The sequence below is a fragment of the Dermacentor albipictus genome, chromosome 2 (assembly GCF_038994185.2).
Source record: "Dermacentor albipictus isolate Rhodes 1998 colony chromosome 2, USDA_Dalb.pri_finalv2, whole genome shotgun sequence".
NCBI classification, from domain to species: domain Eukaryota; kingdom Metazoa; phylum Arthropoda; class Arachnida; order Ixodida; family Ixodidae; genus Dermacentor; species Dermacentor albipictus.
The window spans coordinates 175,292,865-175,312,759 of record NC_091822.1 but is presented as its reverse complement, the minus strand read 5'-3'; the positions used below and the strand labels follow the sequence as shown (position 1 = coordinate 175,312,759).

The 19,895-nt window shown below is 44.3% G+C and overlaps 1 protein-coding gene across 4 annotated transcripts in view; it reads right to left on the bottom strand.

Annotated features, from left to right (window-relative positions):
* LOC139056313 (uncharacterized) overlaps window positions 1-19,895 on the bottom strand; it is an 82,194-nt gene that overhangs the window by 48,320 nt on the left and 13,979 nt on the right. The window contains exon 5 of one of the 4 annotated variants that reach the window (XM_070534469.1): window positions 11,139-11,388. The exons of the other annotated variants lie outside the window; for them this stretch is intronic. Coding sequence (XP_070390570.1) covers window positions 11,218-11,388 — 171 coding nt within the window. The 3' untranslated portion in view covers window positions 11,139-11,217. Of the gene's footprint in view, window positions 1-11,138; window positions 11,389-19,895 lie in introns of those variants that run through there. 4 annotated transcript variants of the gene reach the window in all.

Here is a 19,895-nt window from a genome sequence, read left to right as displayed (position 1 = left end):
ACGTGTTCCCGAAGCCAAAGGACCGCACACCTCCGGACGAACAAAGTGGTGTCTACAAGGTCGACTGCTCGGACTGTGGTGCCAGCTACATTGGCGAGACGGGGCGGCGACGTCGCACTCCAATCAAGGAACATTTAAGAGATGCTACGGACGCCACCCATGCTACACGTGCCAAGATGGAATTGGTTGATCATTGTTTATCAAAGGGACACATGTTCGATTTTTACAATGTAACCACACTAGCACGGGAACACCGATGGGGCCCAAGAAAGTTCGCAGAATCATGGTTCATCCGTCGTAATCAATCTTCATGCAATTCTAACCGTGGCCCCCTGCCGGATGTTTACGGCAGTTTCATAGGTAAATAGGATGTATTTCTCATTTGTTGCCATTGTGTACTGACGATGCCACCCGCATAGGTGGCGAAACGTCTATGTTTTTGTTATTTTTCGTTAAGTAAAGCCAGTGAAAACAACACTTTGAAGCATGAGTTCCCCTGGCTTTTGGAACATTTTCTCACCCACTGAAAGAATTCACAGGCTCGGAAAGAAAACACCTTGTAGAAAGCGCCCAATTATCTTTCGACTAGCGGACTTCAGGGAGAAAGTAAGGATTTTTGAGCAATTGTACCAAGCTTAAAGATACAGAGACAATCATTAGCGAAGATTTCTCCAAACGTGTAGTGAAAATTAGGAAGAAACTGTGGGACTCATGTGCCGAGGAAATAAAAGAAGGTCGTAGGGCCAAACTGGTCCTTGATAAACTGAAAATGAATGATATATTGTATGGATGCGATGAGGATAGAAAGTTGAGGTACCAAATTTCGAGGGTAATTGAAACTGGCAATTGACTCCAACAAGGTAAACAGGATGGCTTTAAGATTATAAACATAAATGCGCGGCGCATAATAAACGAAACCGATGCATTGGAAGTTGTGGTCTTGGAACATGAACCTGACGTTATTGTTATAACGGAGACATGGTTACATAGCATTATCAGAGGCGCCGAAGTTGTGCCAATTGGTTACAAAGCATTTAGAAGGGGTCGAGGAGGAAGAGGTGGAGGAGTAGCCATATTAGTTAAGCAAAGCATATTGTATACTACCCTTCAACAATCGGATAGTATCGAAGCTGTATGGATTAAAACTAAGCTTGCTGATCGAACAGTTTACATTGGAGGTGTATATAGGGCCCCAGATACTTCACCTGATGGAATGAACAGCCTACGGGAATGTATGGAAAGAAATTTTCGAGAAGGAGACGATATCATTCTTCTGGGCGACTTCAACTTACCGGGAATGAATTGGAGCTCATACTCACCCGGGGAGGTCGACGTGGCTAGTTGCGAGCTTCTTTTGGACTTGGCGTTCTTTTATGATTTAGAGCAAATTGCAGGAGAACCCACCAGACTGTGTGGTAATACTTACTATTTTGGATCTTACTTTAGTGTCCCATGGGTTGGTAGGGCTTTTGACGGATTGCCATGCAGAGGACGGAATATCAGACCACAATATTCCAATAGCTACTTGCAGTATGTCTCAATCTCCCTCATAGGGTAGCCCATAGAAAAGAGTTTGGAATTTTCAATCCGCAGATGATGTGAGTGTCTTAGACTATCTCGAAAGCTCCTCTGATGCACTTATCTACTTGTATCAATCGGATGTGGGCATTGATGATTTGTGGAATTTCTTCTACAGTGCAGTAACTCATTGCATGGATAAATTTGTTCCTAAGGAGAAAAAAAAATGCGGAAAGAAAAATCCGTGGATGAACCGAAAAAACATTCAGGGAAAAGGGAAATCAAAAGAAAACGGGAAGCATGCTCTCAAAATAAGTATACAGATGACGAAACTTCAATTCGAAAAATGAGGCAGGAATTGAAGCGGCTAATTAAGGAGGCGAAAGACCAATCTTACAATGTAACATTGAAGAACTTCCTCTCAGAAGCACTGGCTAAGTTTCGGCGATATGTAAATCTGCACAATAAGCAGTACTGTTCTAATCCCAAAATTAATGACGCTGAAAGGGCTGATCAATTTAATCTATACTTTTCGTCGGTTTATACAAAGGATGATGATGGAGTCCCTAGCGTATGCGAATCCTCTGGCCGCCCTCCCATTTCGAATATTGAGATAACTGAGAAAGGTGTTCTAAACCATTTGCTCAATATAAACACTAAAAAGAGCCCTGGACCAGACGATATTCCAAATGAATTCTTAGTGAGGTATGCTGAATGGGTGTCTAAGTTCCTTAAAAATATATTTCATTCCTCAGTATTGAATGGTTCTTTCCCTACCGCATGGAAACTGGCGAGAATAGTACCAGTTCATAAAACCGGGAACACTTCAGACATTAGCATACACCGACCAATTTCCCTCACAAGTACATGATCTAAACTTCTGGAACATATCATATCCAAACACTTGTCAAAATACCTTGAAATGTATAACTTGTTACCCCCAGTGCAGCATGGATTCCGTAAAGGACTATTTACGATCTCTGAAATAGTTGAATTGGTTCATGACACTTCACAAACGATAAATTCCCGTGGACAGATGGACCTCACTTATTTGGATTTTGCCAAAGCATTCGATAAAGTTTCCCACTCCGAACTTTTGTGCAAAATTAATACTGTGTTTAAGAATCCTAACCTCACAAAGTGGTTTACCTCGTAATTACAGTGCCGTCAGCTGTACGTTCAAGTAAACGAGCATAGGTCCAGTCTTCAACCGGTGATATCTGGAGTACCTGAGGGAAGTGTTCTAGGACCTCTTCTATTTCTTATTTTCATTAACGACCTGACACACCATATTTCTCTTTCAATAGGACTATTCGCAGCCGACTTTGTTTATAATGATATACAAACTTCCAGTGACCAAATTAAATTGCAATGCAACCTTGATAGCATTATGAAATGGTGTTCTGACTGGCAAATGGTTATAAACCCAACTAAATCAGTAAGCATGTCTATTAGAAGAAAAAGGAAGATCCTGCAATTTCCTTATAGTATACGTGGCAACAAGCTTAAAAAGGTAGAGGAGCACAAATATTTGGGATTATTATTTAGAAGTGGACTTAAGCTGGAATAGGCACGTCGAGGAAGTAAGTAAGAAGGCGAATAATGCGCTTTAGAGCCTAGAGCGAAATTTACATTGATAAACCTCTGAAGTAAAAAACTTGGCCTGCAGAACACTGGTCAGACCAATCATTGAGTACGCGAAAATTGTCTGGGATCCTTACAGAGAAAAACCATAAGAAACTGGAAAGGATTCAGCTTCTCGGTTCATCTTCAACAAATATGGTCGACTTCACTCCCTTTCAAAACTATGTCAGCTTGCAAATCTTTCTAATTTAGAATTAAGGACAAAGTGTGATAAACTGAAGTTCCTGTTCCTTATTATCCATAATGAAATAAAAATTAATAGGACGAACTATCTTGAAATTTATACTAATGAATCTTCTAGACATCGCCACAGCATGTATATTTCCCCTCCTGTAACCAGTAATGACACATTTAAATATAGCTTCTTTCCCAGAACGATAAAAGAGTGGAACATGCTTCCCTATTTCGTAGTTAAGTCTGCCTCTTGAAATAATTTTCTGAGTAATTTGCATGCCATTATTTATTCGCGGTGCGGTAATTATCTGACTTTCTGAATCATCTGATCTAATGATTTTGTTATTATCGGTGTATGTTGTTCCTACTTTACATGCCTCAAGGTACATTGATTGGTTTTTTCTGCTTGCTCTATTACAATGTATATGCAATGCAATTTCTTTTTTGCACGTTGTATTCAGAAGTATTGTACGCCCTGCCTGAATCAGATGTGTTGACATTGCTTGTTTTACTATTTTTTCTCCACTTCTGTAATGGCCCTAAATAAAGGGCGGACAGTATCGATAAAGAAAGAAAGAAAGAAAGAAAGAAAAAGTTTAACAAAGTTGGCAACCAAGCAAGGGGTAATTGAAGTGTACATAGACAACCAGGCTGGAACGGGAACGCCAATGCATTTCTCCGCAAAGATCGGGAATTTATATCTCGAAACTGGTGTCACCTTGAAAATTTGTTCCAACTGGATCTGCCTTGCGAACTCCACGGCTAGAATTTGTAAATTGCAATTTGGGCAACAATGTAATTATAAGAAAATTTCATTCGTGAAATTTTCATTAATTATTCGATTTTGCCTCTCAATCTTTTGTGCAAGTGTTGTCCGCCGCTTCGAGTAGACCGGCTCATGAACTAGGATTGTGATATCTGCCACAGGCAACTTTTAAGGATTCTTGAAAGCGTTCGCTGAAACACCACGCACATGACCCGGTGCATGACAAGGGACACCCTGTACAGCGTCAACGGCACTCCGCACGTGCAGAATTCAAGTTCGGTTCGGGTGCTTTTGTGTGGAGGGGGCACACGCCAACTTTGGGCGCGCTCAGAAGCCACTCGGCAAGGCCCGATACGTGCCTGGTGCGCGCACGCGCAAGCATAAGTTCCGCGTGCCACTACTGGGAGCCCTGATCCTCGACTCTCCGCGAAGTGCCTGTAGTGCCATTCGCGTAAGCGAAAACCGTAAGGTCAATGTTGTCGGATGACGTACGCATACAGTATAGCACGTGAGCACCGAGACGCGATAAGTTGGTGCGCATTCGAACGCATCGGAAAAGGCATTCTCTCGCGTAGAAACTGGAATATCCCGCGGCGCCCCATGTTTATGCGCGCAAAAGTGATTCAGGTGGGGCATCCACGGGCGTATCCTTAATTAGGTACCTTTAATTGGGTATCCGAGTGAGACCCCTCGTAGACGTATTTCGCGTACGAATCGCCCGGACACGGGATTTGGATACCCCACGGACGACGTGCTTTCACAAGGGATGCGCGAAAGGTGCCGCAGTTTACGGCGACGCCTCCGACAAGCCTGCACCGCACGCCAACTGTGCACGGCGCCCGACGACGGCTCCCAGCCGAGGGTGCGCCATGAATCCCGCGGCATGCCGAGAAGCGTGGGCAACGGCAGCGACCTGGCTCTCATCTTGCGGCAGGCGAGAGCGTACGGCAGTGCACGCCAGGTGCCCCCGTCCTCATCGTCCGACGAAAGGGCGCTAGGCGACGCGGCAGAGTGGTGCGGATGCTTGCCCTCCTCGGTACAGGTCTTGTCGCCGCTACGGCATGTGGCCCGTGCGACAGCGCGGAGCCCATAGTGGCAGCGATGCCGTCAACGCAATCGGGTGCTTCGCTGTGGCGAGTGACGTCGACTTACTCGCGAAGCTTCACGCGGTATAATCTCACAAAGCAAACATAACGGAGACAGTGACACTGACACCAAGGACAACATAGGGGAAATTACTTGTGCGTAATAAATGAAATGAAGAAATGATAAATTAATTGAAATTAAAGTGGATGAAAAAACTACGTGCCGCAGGTGGGAACCGAACCCGAAACCTTCGCATGTAGCACAAGTAATTTCCCCCATGTTGACCTTGGTGTCAGTGTTCGTTGGCTTCTTATGAATGACTATATATATACAGCAAGCGCGCACGTGTGACGACGATGATCATCGTTTTCTTTCTTTTTTTTTTGATCGGTGTTTTTGAATTTGTACACAGAGAACTTGTTTCGACTAAACAGACTGTCAATGAGAAATTCTATTAGGAAGTGTGCATCATTTATATATTAAAATTTAATTATAGTACATTAACGCTCCTGTATTTTTAGCCAGTTCAAGTCACATTTGTCAATTACAATGAATGGTTATTAATAATTTGTTGGGTTATTGTCACTAATGCCTCATGTTTTCCCTTTGTTACGATGCTTCCATGCTAAGTACGGCCAACTTCGATAGTTATTGTTGATTTCGGCAAGTTGTAAAGAAATAAATAACGGAGAGCGCGGGCTCTATGCGTAAATTTAAGCGAATGGCGGCCATTCCAAAGAGTGCGTTTATGCAAGCTATGTAATCGTTGTTTTTTCAAAAATTATTTAAATTAGCCAAATTTTAATTACATCCTAAGCAGACATGGCTTCCACTATACTCCCCGGATTCAATTTTTCAATAAAAACATGCGCCCCAAGATAGTAATTAAAAATTGATTTTGCATATATTAGTTAATTAGTGAAAATGTGTATGTGTGCGTTCCGCATACAAAGAAATACCTGATAATGTAACTCTATGGCGCGTGGAGCCGTTGTCACGTGATATTTCTGAAATTTCGCGGGCTTTCTTTTCTTTTCGTCCGAAGAAAGGACCCCACAAGAGCGATAGGCTGCTTTAAACACTGCCATCGATAAAAGTTAATGCCGGGATAAAAGTTAATGGAGAATACCTTAGTAACTTGCGATTAGCTGATGACATTGCCTTGCTTAGTAACTCAGGGGACCAATTGCAATGCATGCTCAATGACCTGGAGAGGCAAAGCAGAAGAGTGGGTCTAAAAATTAATCTGCAGAAAACTAAAGTAATGTTTAACAGTCTCGGTAGAGAACAGCAATTTCCGATAGGCAGCGAGGCACTGGAAGTCGTAAGGGAATACATCTACTTAGGGCAGGTAGTGACGGCAGATCCGGATCATGAGACGGAAATAATCAGAAGAATAAGAATGGGCTGGGGTGCGTTTGGCAGGCATTCTCAGATCATGAACAGCAGGTTGCCACTATCCCTCAAGAAAAAAGTGTATAATACCTGTGTCTTACCAGTACTCACCTACGGGGCAGAAACCTGGAGGCTTACGAAAAGGGTTCTACTCAAATTGAGGACGACGCAACGAGCCATGGAAAGAAGAATGATAGGTGTAACGGGATAAGAAAAGGGCAGATTGGGTGAGGGAACAAACGCAAGTTAATGACATCTTAGTTGAAATCAAGAAAAACAAATGGGCATGGGCAGGACATGTAATGAGGAGGGAAGATAACCGATCGTCACTAAGGGTTACGGACTGGATTCCAAGGGAAGGGAAGCGTAGCAGGGGGCGGAAGAAAGTTAGGTGGGCGGATGAGATAAAGAAGTTTGCAGGGACGGCATGGCCACAATTAGTACATGACCGGGGTTGTTGCAGAAGTATGGGAGAGGCCTTTGCCCTGCAGTGGGCGTAACCAGGCTGATGATGATGATGATGATTGGTAATTCCTGCCATTAAGACATTGTCGATGAGGTAACATCATTACAAGATAACAAACGTAACTTCATTTTGCAAAATTTTTAAAATATTCATGACGAGCATGAACGACGCTCACCAATGCACAGCGATTGCCTTTGCGTAATGTAGTCCATTACTATTATTTTTATAAATCTTGGCGACATTTAATTGGGAATGTCGGAATAAATGTAGAGGGCATTTCAGAAGATCTAATGAAATAATTTTAAAGCGGGAACGTAAATAAGCGATTTTCTAGGGATCTCTGTTGCCACAGCCCACAAGGACAAGTTTAAAATGACTCGAAGTAGTAATTAGGCAACTCAACCCCGAAAATCAGACTACAACTCTTCAACCGAAAAGGAGAGAGGTGGTGAAATGCGCAGAGTCCCGTTTCCCGTGATTTAATGCCGATCTCCTCTTACCACAATCCCACTCTCCCAAGAATTAAGTGCATGACGATGTACTCTGGGCATAGCATGTGACAACAAAGGCACCTAGACACAATGGACAACTATATCTATTCACTCTTCACCTTGCTTTGCTCAGTAATATACATAACGTGGCATCAGGAGTGATGTGAAGTGCTGTGCCACACGTGTCAAACATGATTAATTCAGTTCAGTTCAGTTCAGTTTTATTCCTTAAAGGCCCCCATTTCAGGGGGTGTTAGATAAGGGGTGGGGTTACATTTGTAGGAAAACAAACAGCGATGGTGATTTAACATTGAAGGTGATCTGTTACGTGTTCTTGAAAAGCAGGTGTTGAAGCGATGGCGACGATGTCATGGGGTAGGCCGTTCCAGTCCGTGGCTGCTCGAAGAAATAATGAAGCTGAAAACGTAGTAGTACGTGATAGTGGGCGGGCAACTTGAAGGGGATGACTGGTGCGGTGAGATATGCGTGAAGCGGCGGCGATATACGGTGCTTGATTGAGAGGAGAATAAAAGAATTTGTGATAAAGGGTGAGGCTAGCAATGAGACGACAAAAAGAGAGGGGTGGCAGTCCGGATGTAGCTTTCAAGGATGAAACACTGACGTCATACGAGTATGAGGAATGAATGAATCGGGCAGCACGATTCTGCACAGCTTCCAATGCGGTGATTAGATATGCTTGATGTGGGCTCCATATGGGGGATGCATATTCTAATTTGGGTCTTATTTTTATGTTACGTCATAGGCAAGCAGCCTATATATATAGTTCGCTGTCATTGAAATAAAACAGTGCGGTACGTGCTCTTGGATCGTCTCCGTCTATCTGGCACCCGCTACAAGGAGTGAAACAGTCCCCCAAAGCGACAGCATAACGCGTCAGCCACAGCATGGTAGGAGATTTTCTCCAGCTCCCACTGCCTTTCAAACCAAATGGCAACACAGTGACCGCATGGGGGCAATGGCGACCTTCCTACCTCATCTATGAAGGACCATGCGAGTATAAGTCCAAACCCAATGTGGCATGCAAAGTTGTTCTCCTTTTTCCTGTCTTTGGTCCCACAAGCACAAAGGACCAACCTAAAGTTGCCAAATAGTGCAGAGAAGCTTCTCACTCTGACAGTGGCATATATTTTGAACACTGATGCACAGTAAATGTTCTACAAGAATGTGATGAAAGCGCCCACCCTCTTTCACTTCATAATGGTATGGGGTGGGGGGGCAGTGTGTCAATGAGTTTGTGGCTGAGCTGAGATTCCAAGGCTCATGCAGCAACTTTATCAGCATCATGGACTGCCTCTATGGTGGCCTCATTGGTGAAAGACATACTGGATTCAGCACTTTGTGAATGCTTGTTCAGTGGGCAGAACTTGGCATTGGAATATATTGTTGCTACTTGCAGAGCTGTCGAGATCTTGAAGAAGCATGTTCAGGACCTGCAGGTGACAGAACCTCCTCAAGTGATGGATGCAATTACCCTTTGTAATCTAAAAGACAACTACAACTGTGGTTATCAGCATAGTAACAACTGCATGGCCACAAAGCCTGTCATAGCAACCTAATCTGCCTCAGAAATTCAACATGGCAGAGCAATCAATACAACACGGCTGAGCAACGCAGCTAATCGCAGCAGCCATGTACTTCACCATTTTCGAAGTGCGGTACCGTGAATGCTACATGCAACTGTCCTGCATATGGCATCAACCGTCAACAGTGCAAAAAGTTTGGGCATTTTTCATCCTTGTGCCAGCAGAACAGATATGCACGATTGCATCAGGTGTGTGTGACATATGTCTCAACGTTAGAACAAAACAGTCTCTTCCTCAGCCAACTCAGAGTTGGCAGCTAGTGTGTCTATATTTGCATGGACATCTGCGCTGGAAGCTCTCTGCAACAGTCACTTTCAAGATGGACCATGGGAATGCAATTGATGTTCGCCCCAAACATCTGTTCGATAACTCAAGTGAACAATTAACCTGCGGTGGAACCCACAAGTACCAAAGTTCTCGTATATACCCTGGCAAGTGTCTATCAATCACTGATGAGTGCATCCGACCACCAAAGACAGTGAATCATTTCAGCACCGACTTGAAGTACTTGGTTGTCAACCTAGATATCTACCCAGTCTTTGTTCACCTTCAGCAGCTTGGCTGCACTGAAGCTCCTAGTACTGCCTATACACTACCCTGCAAGAAGCCATTAAGGATTTTTCAAGATCTTCACTAGAATCGGTCAGTTGCCAGAAAAAGTCACGATCACAGTATGAAACGATGTCACACCACAGTGACTGCAATGATATCTAATGGACATACTGTGGACAGGAGCTGCCAGGCCATGAATACACTGGGTGTTGTATTTGTCCTAACCACTAGTTCTCCAAGCAGCTTTCCAGGAGATGAAATTGACCCCTCGTGAGTCAGCATGGAGAATAGACGGCATGACCTCATGAAGGTAACCTTTTTCCCTCAGTCAATGATGAAGAGCAGCTAACATGTCGCTGTGTTGTGTTTACATCTTGTAGATGGTGTGAAGTTTCGTAAACAGGAGGAGACCTAGTGTGTGTGTGTCTTTGCACATTGCTGTAGAGACTAGCCTTAGCTGCAATAAAGCACCTGCAGGCTACAGAAGGTCGTCAGAAAGACACACTGGAATTACAAGGCAAACGTTTCGACAACACAAAACAAATGGAAAACTATACGACTCCATGCAGAGACATACACGGACAGAGGCAAATCAAAAGCTTGAATTGCTGGGCCAGTTGGTTCATGTTTAAAGTGAAATAAAACCAGCGAAAACCAACACGCAAGACCAGAAGGCAGACGCACAAATAGTCACCGGACTTACAACTCATTTATTGAAACAGCCATGTACATTTAAACACCGCTTTTCCTGTGCAAGCTCACATGCAACTTGGCAGTGGTGTTGCCATCAGCTGGCTTTCCAGTCATTTCTTAGACTAGCACGCTTTACAAATTACCGTTACCTGTTGCATCTCCAGGTGAATGGAAGACGTTCTAGTGTTCCTTGTCGCGAAAATGCTTGATATGGTTGCCCAGTATCCCTCAGGCCAATTCTGGCTGCCTGCAGCTTTTTTGAAGTGCTCATAGTCAAACCTTCCCACTTCCAATTCAGCTTGCTCACTACCTCTCATTCTTTTCCTGTTGCCCTTCTGGCTTGCTCTAATGGAGGGCACTGAACCACTGATTCAGGCAGTAAATTTAACAAAGTGAAGAATGAGGTATGAGGCTAGTTGGTATGACATCACAATAACTACAATAAGTAGAATAGAAGGCCCGAGGTCTTCCCTGCGTCATCTCTGGACCGAAATAAAGTTCTTTCACTCACTCTCTCTTAGAAACGAAAAAACATGCATGACTGTGCTCGTCATGTACATGTGCGATCTTTTATTTGCATGTTTCAATTTTACATAGCACCATTATCACAAAGTGAACGTAACTCTTTCTACGCACTCTACTTTCGTATGGCACCATCATCTTATGCAGAAATTGTAGATTTGGACAACCTGGGTAACATTAATTTGAAAGTGGGGTGACAATGTGTGATACAGAAATTGCATGAGAAAGAGAGAGAGAGAAAAAGGTTTATTGCCTGAAACAGTGTCCCGAGCCAGGCCCGCTGTCACCCTGAGGTAGGAAAGCTCCTTAGTCTAATAACCCTCTGGCTTTAACTGCCCCCTTTGCCTTGGCGACGAGCTGCCATTGGTGTTCCAGGTCCCCGAGGGTGAGCTTAGCCTGCCACGTTTCGAAAAGGTGGTCGTTGTTTGCTTGTTGTGCTCGTTTCGCATCCATTTCCTCTTGCATTTCGCTGCCTTCCTGCAATGGGCATTCCAGGAGCAACTTCAGGGCGTTTATCAAAGACTATGCACAGAGAACACAACGCCTCAGATGTTTAACTCAGAAAGACGTCCCTTTTCAATGCGACGAGAAGTATGAAACTGTCTATTGTGAGCTTGTAAAACTAATATCGTCGGACCCCATCTTACAAATACCAGGTTTTTCTCTGCCTTTCGAGCTTAACACAGATGCATCACATTAAGCTACTGGTGCAGTTCTATACCAGAAACCCTCAAAAGAAGCTGATCAAACTAAATACTACGTTGCAGGGTACTATAGCTATACTCTGAAACCCACTGAAATCAATTACTCTACCACAATAAAGGAAGCTATGGCCGTCTTAAAAGCTGTGCAATACTTTCGTACATACCTGGAAGGTGCTAAATTCATACTTTTAACAGACCATCAAGCACTGACTCAACTTCTGAGCATGGCCCAGCCAAGAGGTCGCATTGCTAAATGGGTGAACCATCGGACACAATTTGATTTCGCGATTTCGCATCGTCCTGGCCCGCTCCTCACCGACGGTGACACACTATCAAGATTACTTGTACACAAATCAAGCAAGAATCCAGAGGCAATTAATTGTACTAAGCTGTGGGATGGTACAGAAGAGCTCCAGTTTATCAATGAGAAGTATCACGTACCACCAACTATGGTTCCAAGCATTCTTCACGGTACCACGACACTCCTGGATCGGGTGGACATGATGCCTTCTGGCGCACTTATAAGAAATTGCTCATGAGATTCACATGGCCGGGCATGAAAAAGTACATCAGCCATTACATCCGCACATGCCACCTCTGCCAGTTGAACAAAGTTAAATTCAACCTATCGAGAGATGGTATGATAAAACCCGATTATTCAAGCGTCCCATTCGAAGTAATTCGTTTCGACTTCGCGGAACTCAAAATTAAAGGGGAACGAGTCAAGCGAACGCAAGCTATTTTGCCCTCCATAGATGAGTGCACAAGGACGATTGCGGCTAAACCTGGCAAAGACGACGCAAACGGCGTAATAGATCTCCTCAAGGCTGAATGTTTTAACACACAAAGGCACTAGTCTACGACAACAGGCCGGCTTTCCGGAATGCAAAGTTTGAAAGTGGGCACAGGAGCACGGGATAATGATCAAGTATTCTTCTCCATACCACCCGACAGTGAACGGCCTAGCAGAACGTGCCATACAAGACGTCAAACAGTATCTGAAGATGTATCCAGACTTTGCAGGTATCTGGAAGTACTGTCTTGAGGCCGCTGTGAAACATCACAACAGATCGTACACCACTGGTTTAGGCTGTAGTCCTCATTTTGCCACTTCGGGTACAGTGCCCATACTTCCTGCAGATCGTGAGCTAGGCCTCCTAGAGAACCTTGAACTCGCTGAAGTGAGGAAAACTGTCAAAGAACAGGAGGTCTACAAGCACCGCATGAAGAGAAACTTTGATAACAGGTACAGTAGTGAGATGCCGGACATACAACCTGGAGACTATGTGCTTGTAAGGAAAGGAGTTGTAGCTTCGAGTTCAAAATTGTGCAAACCATTTCAAGTGATAAGGACTGAATCCCAGCATGGAATATTAAAGAATGTCTGGTTCACTGGAGCCTCGGGTCAAATAGAGTGCGCCTCTATTGGAAACATATTCAAGCATCACCCCAGGAGCTGTAATCGAGAAGTCCGGAAGAGTGAAGCGGTCTGCACTGGATGCACGAAAGAAGATAAAGAGCTGGGCTAGGGGACAAGTGAGGACAAAGAAAGAATAAAAAGGCGGACAACACCCATCTCACTGACATTGTCTTTTCTACTGCCGTTCTAGTTAGGAACGCTACATATATTAGTGAAGAATTTTCTGCACATGTATGGCAAATCCGCAAGGATTTGTGAGATCACTCGGTTGCTATTCGTAACCAAGCAGCCAAATCCAGATTGAAGCACGAATCCCCGATAGTCAACAGCGTTCGCTACACATGGGAGAATGTTTGCAAAACAAATGTTCAGGCTCCTCGTGCCACAGTTTCTAGGTACACAGAGTGACTCGATATCGAACAGAAACGAGCACTTTTGAACATAAATGCTCGAAGCTAATTAAACAATTTCAATCGGCTAGTAAAATGTCACAATCTGTCAGTTATCTGCGTGACTAAAACATGGCTAAACAACTCCATATCGGATTCCGAAATTTTTTTATCCAGCTTATTCGGTCTCAAAGAGCAACAGGAAATTTGGAAAAGGTGGGGGCATAGCTTTCTTTAATAAAAAAGGCATCGAATTTTTAGTACTCCGAGAAAGTCAGACTTCGGAGTCTGTTTGGCGCCGGATAAAGGTTTCTGGTATTGCCACAGTATTGGGCACTGTTTATGGACTGCCTGGTTCTGAAATTTATTTTGCCATGTTACGAAATTCATAGCCAGAAACAGATTTTATAATTATAATTTATAACTACAGGTGATTTCAATACGCCTTGTATTGACTGGGCCTTGTTAACTTCAACAGGTCGTTAGAGGCCGTTTATTTTTCTTTGATTGATATGGCTGTTTCATCTGATTAAACACAGGTGGTTGAACATCCAACTGTAAACTCTTTTCTTGACCTTGTTTTTATTCATCAACAACTACTACGGTACGGTTTCGAGTATGACATAGTTAACAATTTATCAGATTACAAGGGTGCCTTGGAACAAATTAACATGATCTGCAAACCCTGTAGCCTGAAATTTAACTTAATTATGACTTCAACCATGCTAATGATCGTGGTGTTGTTCAGCTGTTAGAATCCTCCTTTGGCAGATTCGTGGCAAGCAGTGAAACCTGCAATGTTGATACTTTGTTAGAACAGTTTTATAATAGTATGTATACCTGTATGCTGCAGTTCATTCGTCAAAAATGTTTAACACTACCCGACGTCCCCATGGTATGCACGTGACATATACCACCTCACATCACGCATTAAACGCATCCTCAAGTGCAACAGGCTTTGCTGGGAAAATTGTGATTCACTCCTTCCCTCGCTCAAGTGTCAACGAAAGACAAAAACGACAGAAGCTAAAAAGTTTTACAACAATGTATTAACGAACTTCATGAAAGAAAACTCATCAACATTTTCAAAAGCAATACTTCCCTCTTCCCATGACTCTGTAGCATTCATAATCAGCAATCAGATTTAAACTAATCTAATCACCATAGCTGAGCTATTTTCATTCTGTCTCATCAAGATGATGGTTCCTACCCTCACTTCATTTATAGTTCCATAAACGAGGTAGCCCTATCTCGAATTACCTTACGCTGAGGTTCATAATCTATTGCTAAATATTGACATGACTAAGAGCGTGGGACCAGATGCCATACCTAATATGTTCTTAAAGAGAATGGAATGCCCTGTATCTTACAGTAATTTTAAACAAATCGCTGGACATGTCAACCATTCCCCAAGCTTGGGAAATTACTTGCGACATCCCAGCATTTAAATCTGGCGATGAACTAATAGTCAATTACAGAGCAATTTCTCTCATTTGCGCTTGCTGCAAGCTCCTTGAACAGATCATTCATAAGCACATTTAAAAGCATTTAACCTGTCACTCTCCTTTCCGAAAACCAGCATGGCTATCAAAACGGTTTTTCCATTGTCACGCAGCTTTTCAATTTACGCACAACAGCTTCTACACTGAATAACTGCGATCAAATGGACGACATTTTTATTGATTATTTGAAAGCATTTGACTTGGACTGCCATAAAAATTTTGTGTAAACTGCTTTCATGCAATATTCAGTGGGACTGAATGACTAGACTGGATGACCGACTACTTACAATTAAGATCTCACTTTGTCACTTTTAATTGCATGCAGTCTTCATCAGTCACAGTCACATCAGGTGTGCCTCATGGTTCGGTGCCTGGACCTCTGTTATTTGTAATGCACATTAACGATGTAGTAACTGTTATCAGTAACACAGCCGTCGAGCTGTGTCTATACTCCGATGACTGCGTGCTATAGTGCAATGTTACCAACGCTAACGATCAACACAATTAAATAATGTTTTTTCATTGCTCTGCAAATAAAGTAACATTTTAATTTGCCACATATGTGACAAATTAAAATTAATTTAACTAAAATAGTCGCAATGACCTTTCGTAACAAAAAGCCACCGCTACATTTTTAAAGTGCTAATGGTAGTTACCTGTCCCACGTTAATGACTTCAAATACCTGGGTGTTATTTTTTCCACATAACTTCAAATGACATGCACGTAATAGGAAAGAAGCAATGGCACTCGTATTGACATTAAACCAATTTCATTCTTTTTCTTAGGTTTAGGTAGCCAGCACACTTAGAACAGCCGCCTTGACTGCAGGTGTGTCACCCAAGTCGCCACGGAAACATTTGAGGGAAAGCCAGAGGCAATGAAAACAGTCACTTCTCCACATAAACGATACTCTTTCTCTCAGATGACTCCTGCACCTCACCACGCCAGCGCACCTGCACAAACTCCACCAACATAGATGCCGCAGAGGAATTTGCAGGTCAGAGGCAAGTAGCAATGGCACTGGTGTTGACATTCATGGAACTTCTTTTCCTTACGCTTAGGCAGCCAGCACACCTCGAACAGCCACCTTGACTGCGGGCATGTCGGCAGATTCCTGGTTGTACATATGCTGATAATAAACTTAAATAAACTTGCACTTGGTAATAAACGTGAAGGCAAATGGGACACTAATGCATTGCTTTTTTTGAATATTTAGTGTGCACATACAATGTTACTTTGCACCACTACAGAGCGTATTTTGAAGCTTCCCTCCATGTTTCTCGCCTTTATGTTTGTGTTGTGTGGCCCTCAATGTTACAGCTCATGTTGTAGCAGCTGCCTTGTCTGTGTATTGCACACTGGATTAAGCTTGCGATATCCACTTCTGCAAAAGGCCTATGCTTCTCTGACAAACACAAAATTAGGTTTTATGCACAGTTCTCATTCCTACAATAACAAATAACAGTAAACAATTTCATTTTGGAGTTGTTTATTGCGGTAATGCTTATGACAGTTATTTTTTATTGACAAGTTGACAACTTCAACTGGTTAATCCGTCATGGGAAAGGATTATATGCACACATATAGAAAAGAAAAAGAAGGGTGGGTGTGAGCATGGGGAGGGGGGGGGGGGGGTTAGGAGTAGATGCGACGCGAACAAACGTACCAAATGCATGCAATATAACATCCTGAACAAAGTGAAAATCGGACATCCATCTGTTCGTAGCAATTGCTACAAAGGAAACCCACACGGTTTCCTTGAAAGAAAAGCCTGAGAGTTGAAGAAAAATTCGTCCTGGTCCGGGACTCGAACCCGGAACCACCGCCTTTCCGGTGCAGCCGCTCTACCATCTGAGCTAACCAGGCGGCTAGCAGATGGCAGGGCGAAGGCGAATTTGTCGACAACACAAAGCAAAGGCAAGTGTTTGATGTAATAGTTCTGCGGAAACCCGCAGGTGGAGAGAAGTAATGAATGTTTGTTGTCACTCTCAGCCCTCGTTCTTCAGGCTGTACGTCATTTTTAAATGAATTAACCCAAGCAACCACCCTTGTTCACTATTGCCAAGTCTAGCAATCGTCTTGGGAGCTGGCAACCTCAACGTAGCAACATGGCGGCACTCTTGCGGTTCCAGATTTCTATGCATGAACCCATGGAGGAAACTAACAAAATAGGAGAGGCCCTGAAGTCGTGTTTTTGAAGTCGTAAATGCAGCCATGTCAGTGTGCCATCCCTCTTTGTGCCTCCAATCAGCTCGCCGGGAGCAGATAAAAACGAGTAGTGAAGCAGCCGTGTTCCTGTGTTTTTCTGTTGCATGTTGAAGACTGCGTAAAGTCGTGCTGTGATTGCTTGAGTGTCTCTGTTGCCGGTTCACACACACAGACCAAAACAAAACTGTGAATGTCCAAATGTCCAATGTATGCTTGTATTGCGAACATGATGTGCTGAGACAAAGGCATGGGAAGAAAAAACTTGGCTCACTTTTCAGAGGCCTAGAGCAGCAGCACGCGCTTCAGGAGCACGGTGGCTATGGCAACACTCACGTTTGGGGTAAGCAGTCTGTGGTATTTTCGGAGGTTGAAGTCAGGCTGCAGCCGTCCCGATGTAAAAAGCCGTCTGTTCAACATATACAACCATATATATATAACGAAGAACAGAAGCGCCCCCTGGCAAATAAAGAACTGAAATGAATAACGAAACTGAATATAACATACTCCCCCCCTTATTTTTGTGATTAGTTCTTAGTAAGTATTAGTAGGGAAACCCCAAGGCATGCACACTGTACCTATTTACACATATTTACAGAGTATGCATACAACGTCAGACGGCCAATTAGTTGGTCTGGTAGTGTTGGAGCCAGGCCAGTGGCTGGCACCCTTGGGTCGGCCGCTTTGGACGTCGCACTGGCGACGATGGCGACGGGCTCGTAGACTGCTGCTGCAGTATGCCAGGAGACCGTGCCTCCATCCTGGGGGAAGGCGGCTGTAGCACAGCAGGCTGCAGTGCATCAGGAGACCGCGGCTGCGGCGTGGCAGGCTGGCCTGGTTCCCAGGTGGCCCTCTCCGGAACCCTGGAAAGCTTGGAGGCATTCCATGTACGGCCGTTTCCATGTCAGAAAGAGGCTGCTCCCCTCCTCTTGATCACCTTAGTTGGTGAAGAAAAGGCGCAGTCTCCCTTGAAACGAACAGATGGCTTTTTGAAACGGACAAAGTAGCCTACGGCTATCTTCGTCTTCTTGGCGGCTCTCCTTTTGTCCATGTAGTGCTTGCTGCTCTGCTGTTGACGCCAAACCCTTTGACGAAGTCACGCCAACTCCTTGGCTGGGTCTTCCGCAAATGCTGGAGCTGAGAAACCCACGACATCCAGCCTGGTTCGGGGCATTCCACCATGCACCAGAACAGTTGGGGCGACCCCGGAGGTAGCGTGCGAAGTACTGCGGTAAATGGCAAGGTATTCTGTGGCAGCTTGCTGGAGTGGTCGTCTTTCGAAGAGTGCAACTTGAATGAAGTTTTTCAATGTGCGATTGAAACATTCTATTTGCCCATTGGCTTGGTGGTAGTACACCGAAGAATGTGAAAGACTGATGCTTCTGTTTTGCAAAAAAGTGATGAAATCACGCTAAGCGAACTGAGGTCCATTGTCACAAACGATCTCTTCCGGGTAGCCTTCACGGGCAAAAACACTTGTTAAAACGTCTTTCACGGTGCTCATGGACACTTCGCTGCAAAAATATACCTCTGGCCATTTAGAATGGTAGTCAACAAACGTTACAGGAAATCAGTTGTGAGCTGCATGCTCCAAAAGACCAACAATGTCTAGGCCAAGCCTGTGCCACGGTCGCTCAGGCCATTCAACAGGTTGCAACGGTGCTGGTGGTGTGTTGACGGACTTATCTGCCTCCAGTTAAATGTGGCAGTTTTTTACTGCCATTTCCACTTGCTTATCCATTTGTGGCCGCCAGAACCGCTCACGCAGTCGCACCTTCGTGTGCGTGAAACCCGAATGTGTCTAGTGCGCGATGATCTAGTGCGCGAATGGGGTAGAATGTTTCCCCTCTTCTGGTATGGACTTCTTTGGCGGCCAGGAACTCAGCACGAATGACTTGATGGTTTCCAGGCAACTGTCGTCGAGGGCGGCCTGCCTCAACTTCTCCTTTGTCACGCAGGCTGGCTCAATGAACGAGACAATTTGTTCCTCCTTAACAATCTCTGCCTCCGAGGCAGGTGCTGGCAGCCGAGAAAGTGCACCTACTGCAGTGTTTGTGGACCCCTTGCAGTATTTAACAGTGAAATTGTAGCAAAGCAGTCGTGCACTCCAGCGTGCGATTCGCAGTGGGCGTCTTCCATGTCCTTGTGACGACAGCAAGGACACCAGTGCCTGGTGGTCTGTTTGAATTGTGAAATGGTGACCCCAAAGGTACGTGTGCGATCGCTCACATGCCCAAATACATGCAAGAGCTTCTTGTATGCCGACTGAATATTTTCTCTCCGCAGGCGACAATGTACGATCTGCGAAAGTGACTGTGCAGAGCTCTTGGCCACTTAGTTGCTGCAAGACTGCTCCCAGCCCACAGTTCGGACGCGTCGGTCGACACAATAACTGGAAGTGGCGGATCAAACATATGGAAGGATTGTACTCGACGAAAGCATTTCCTTGACCCTCCTGAAACTGACGTCTGCTTCGGCTGACCAGACGAACGGCTCATTTTTATAAAGTAAGACTCTCATAGGCTCGACCACTTGTGCCAAGTATGGAACAAACTTGGAGTAATATTCTACGTGACCCAGGAATGAACGAAGGGTGCCAACATCAGTTGGCACTGGTGTCTTAACTATGGAGTCTACCTTCTCTGGATGTGACGAAATACAACGTGCAACTTTTCCGTTTTAAAAAACGGAAAAGGCCGTCATGAATGATGAAAGCTGTCAGATCCCTGCTGTCAGGGTGCAAGAGAACCTCATGGTAAGAGG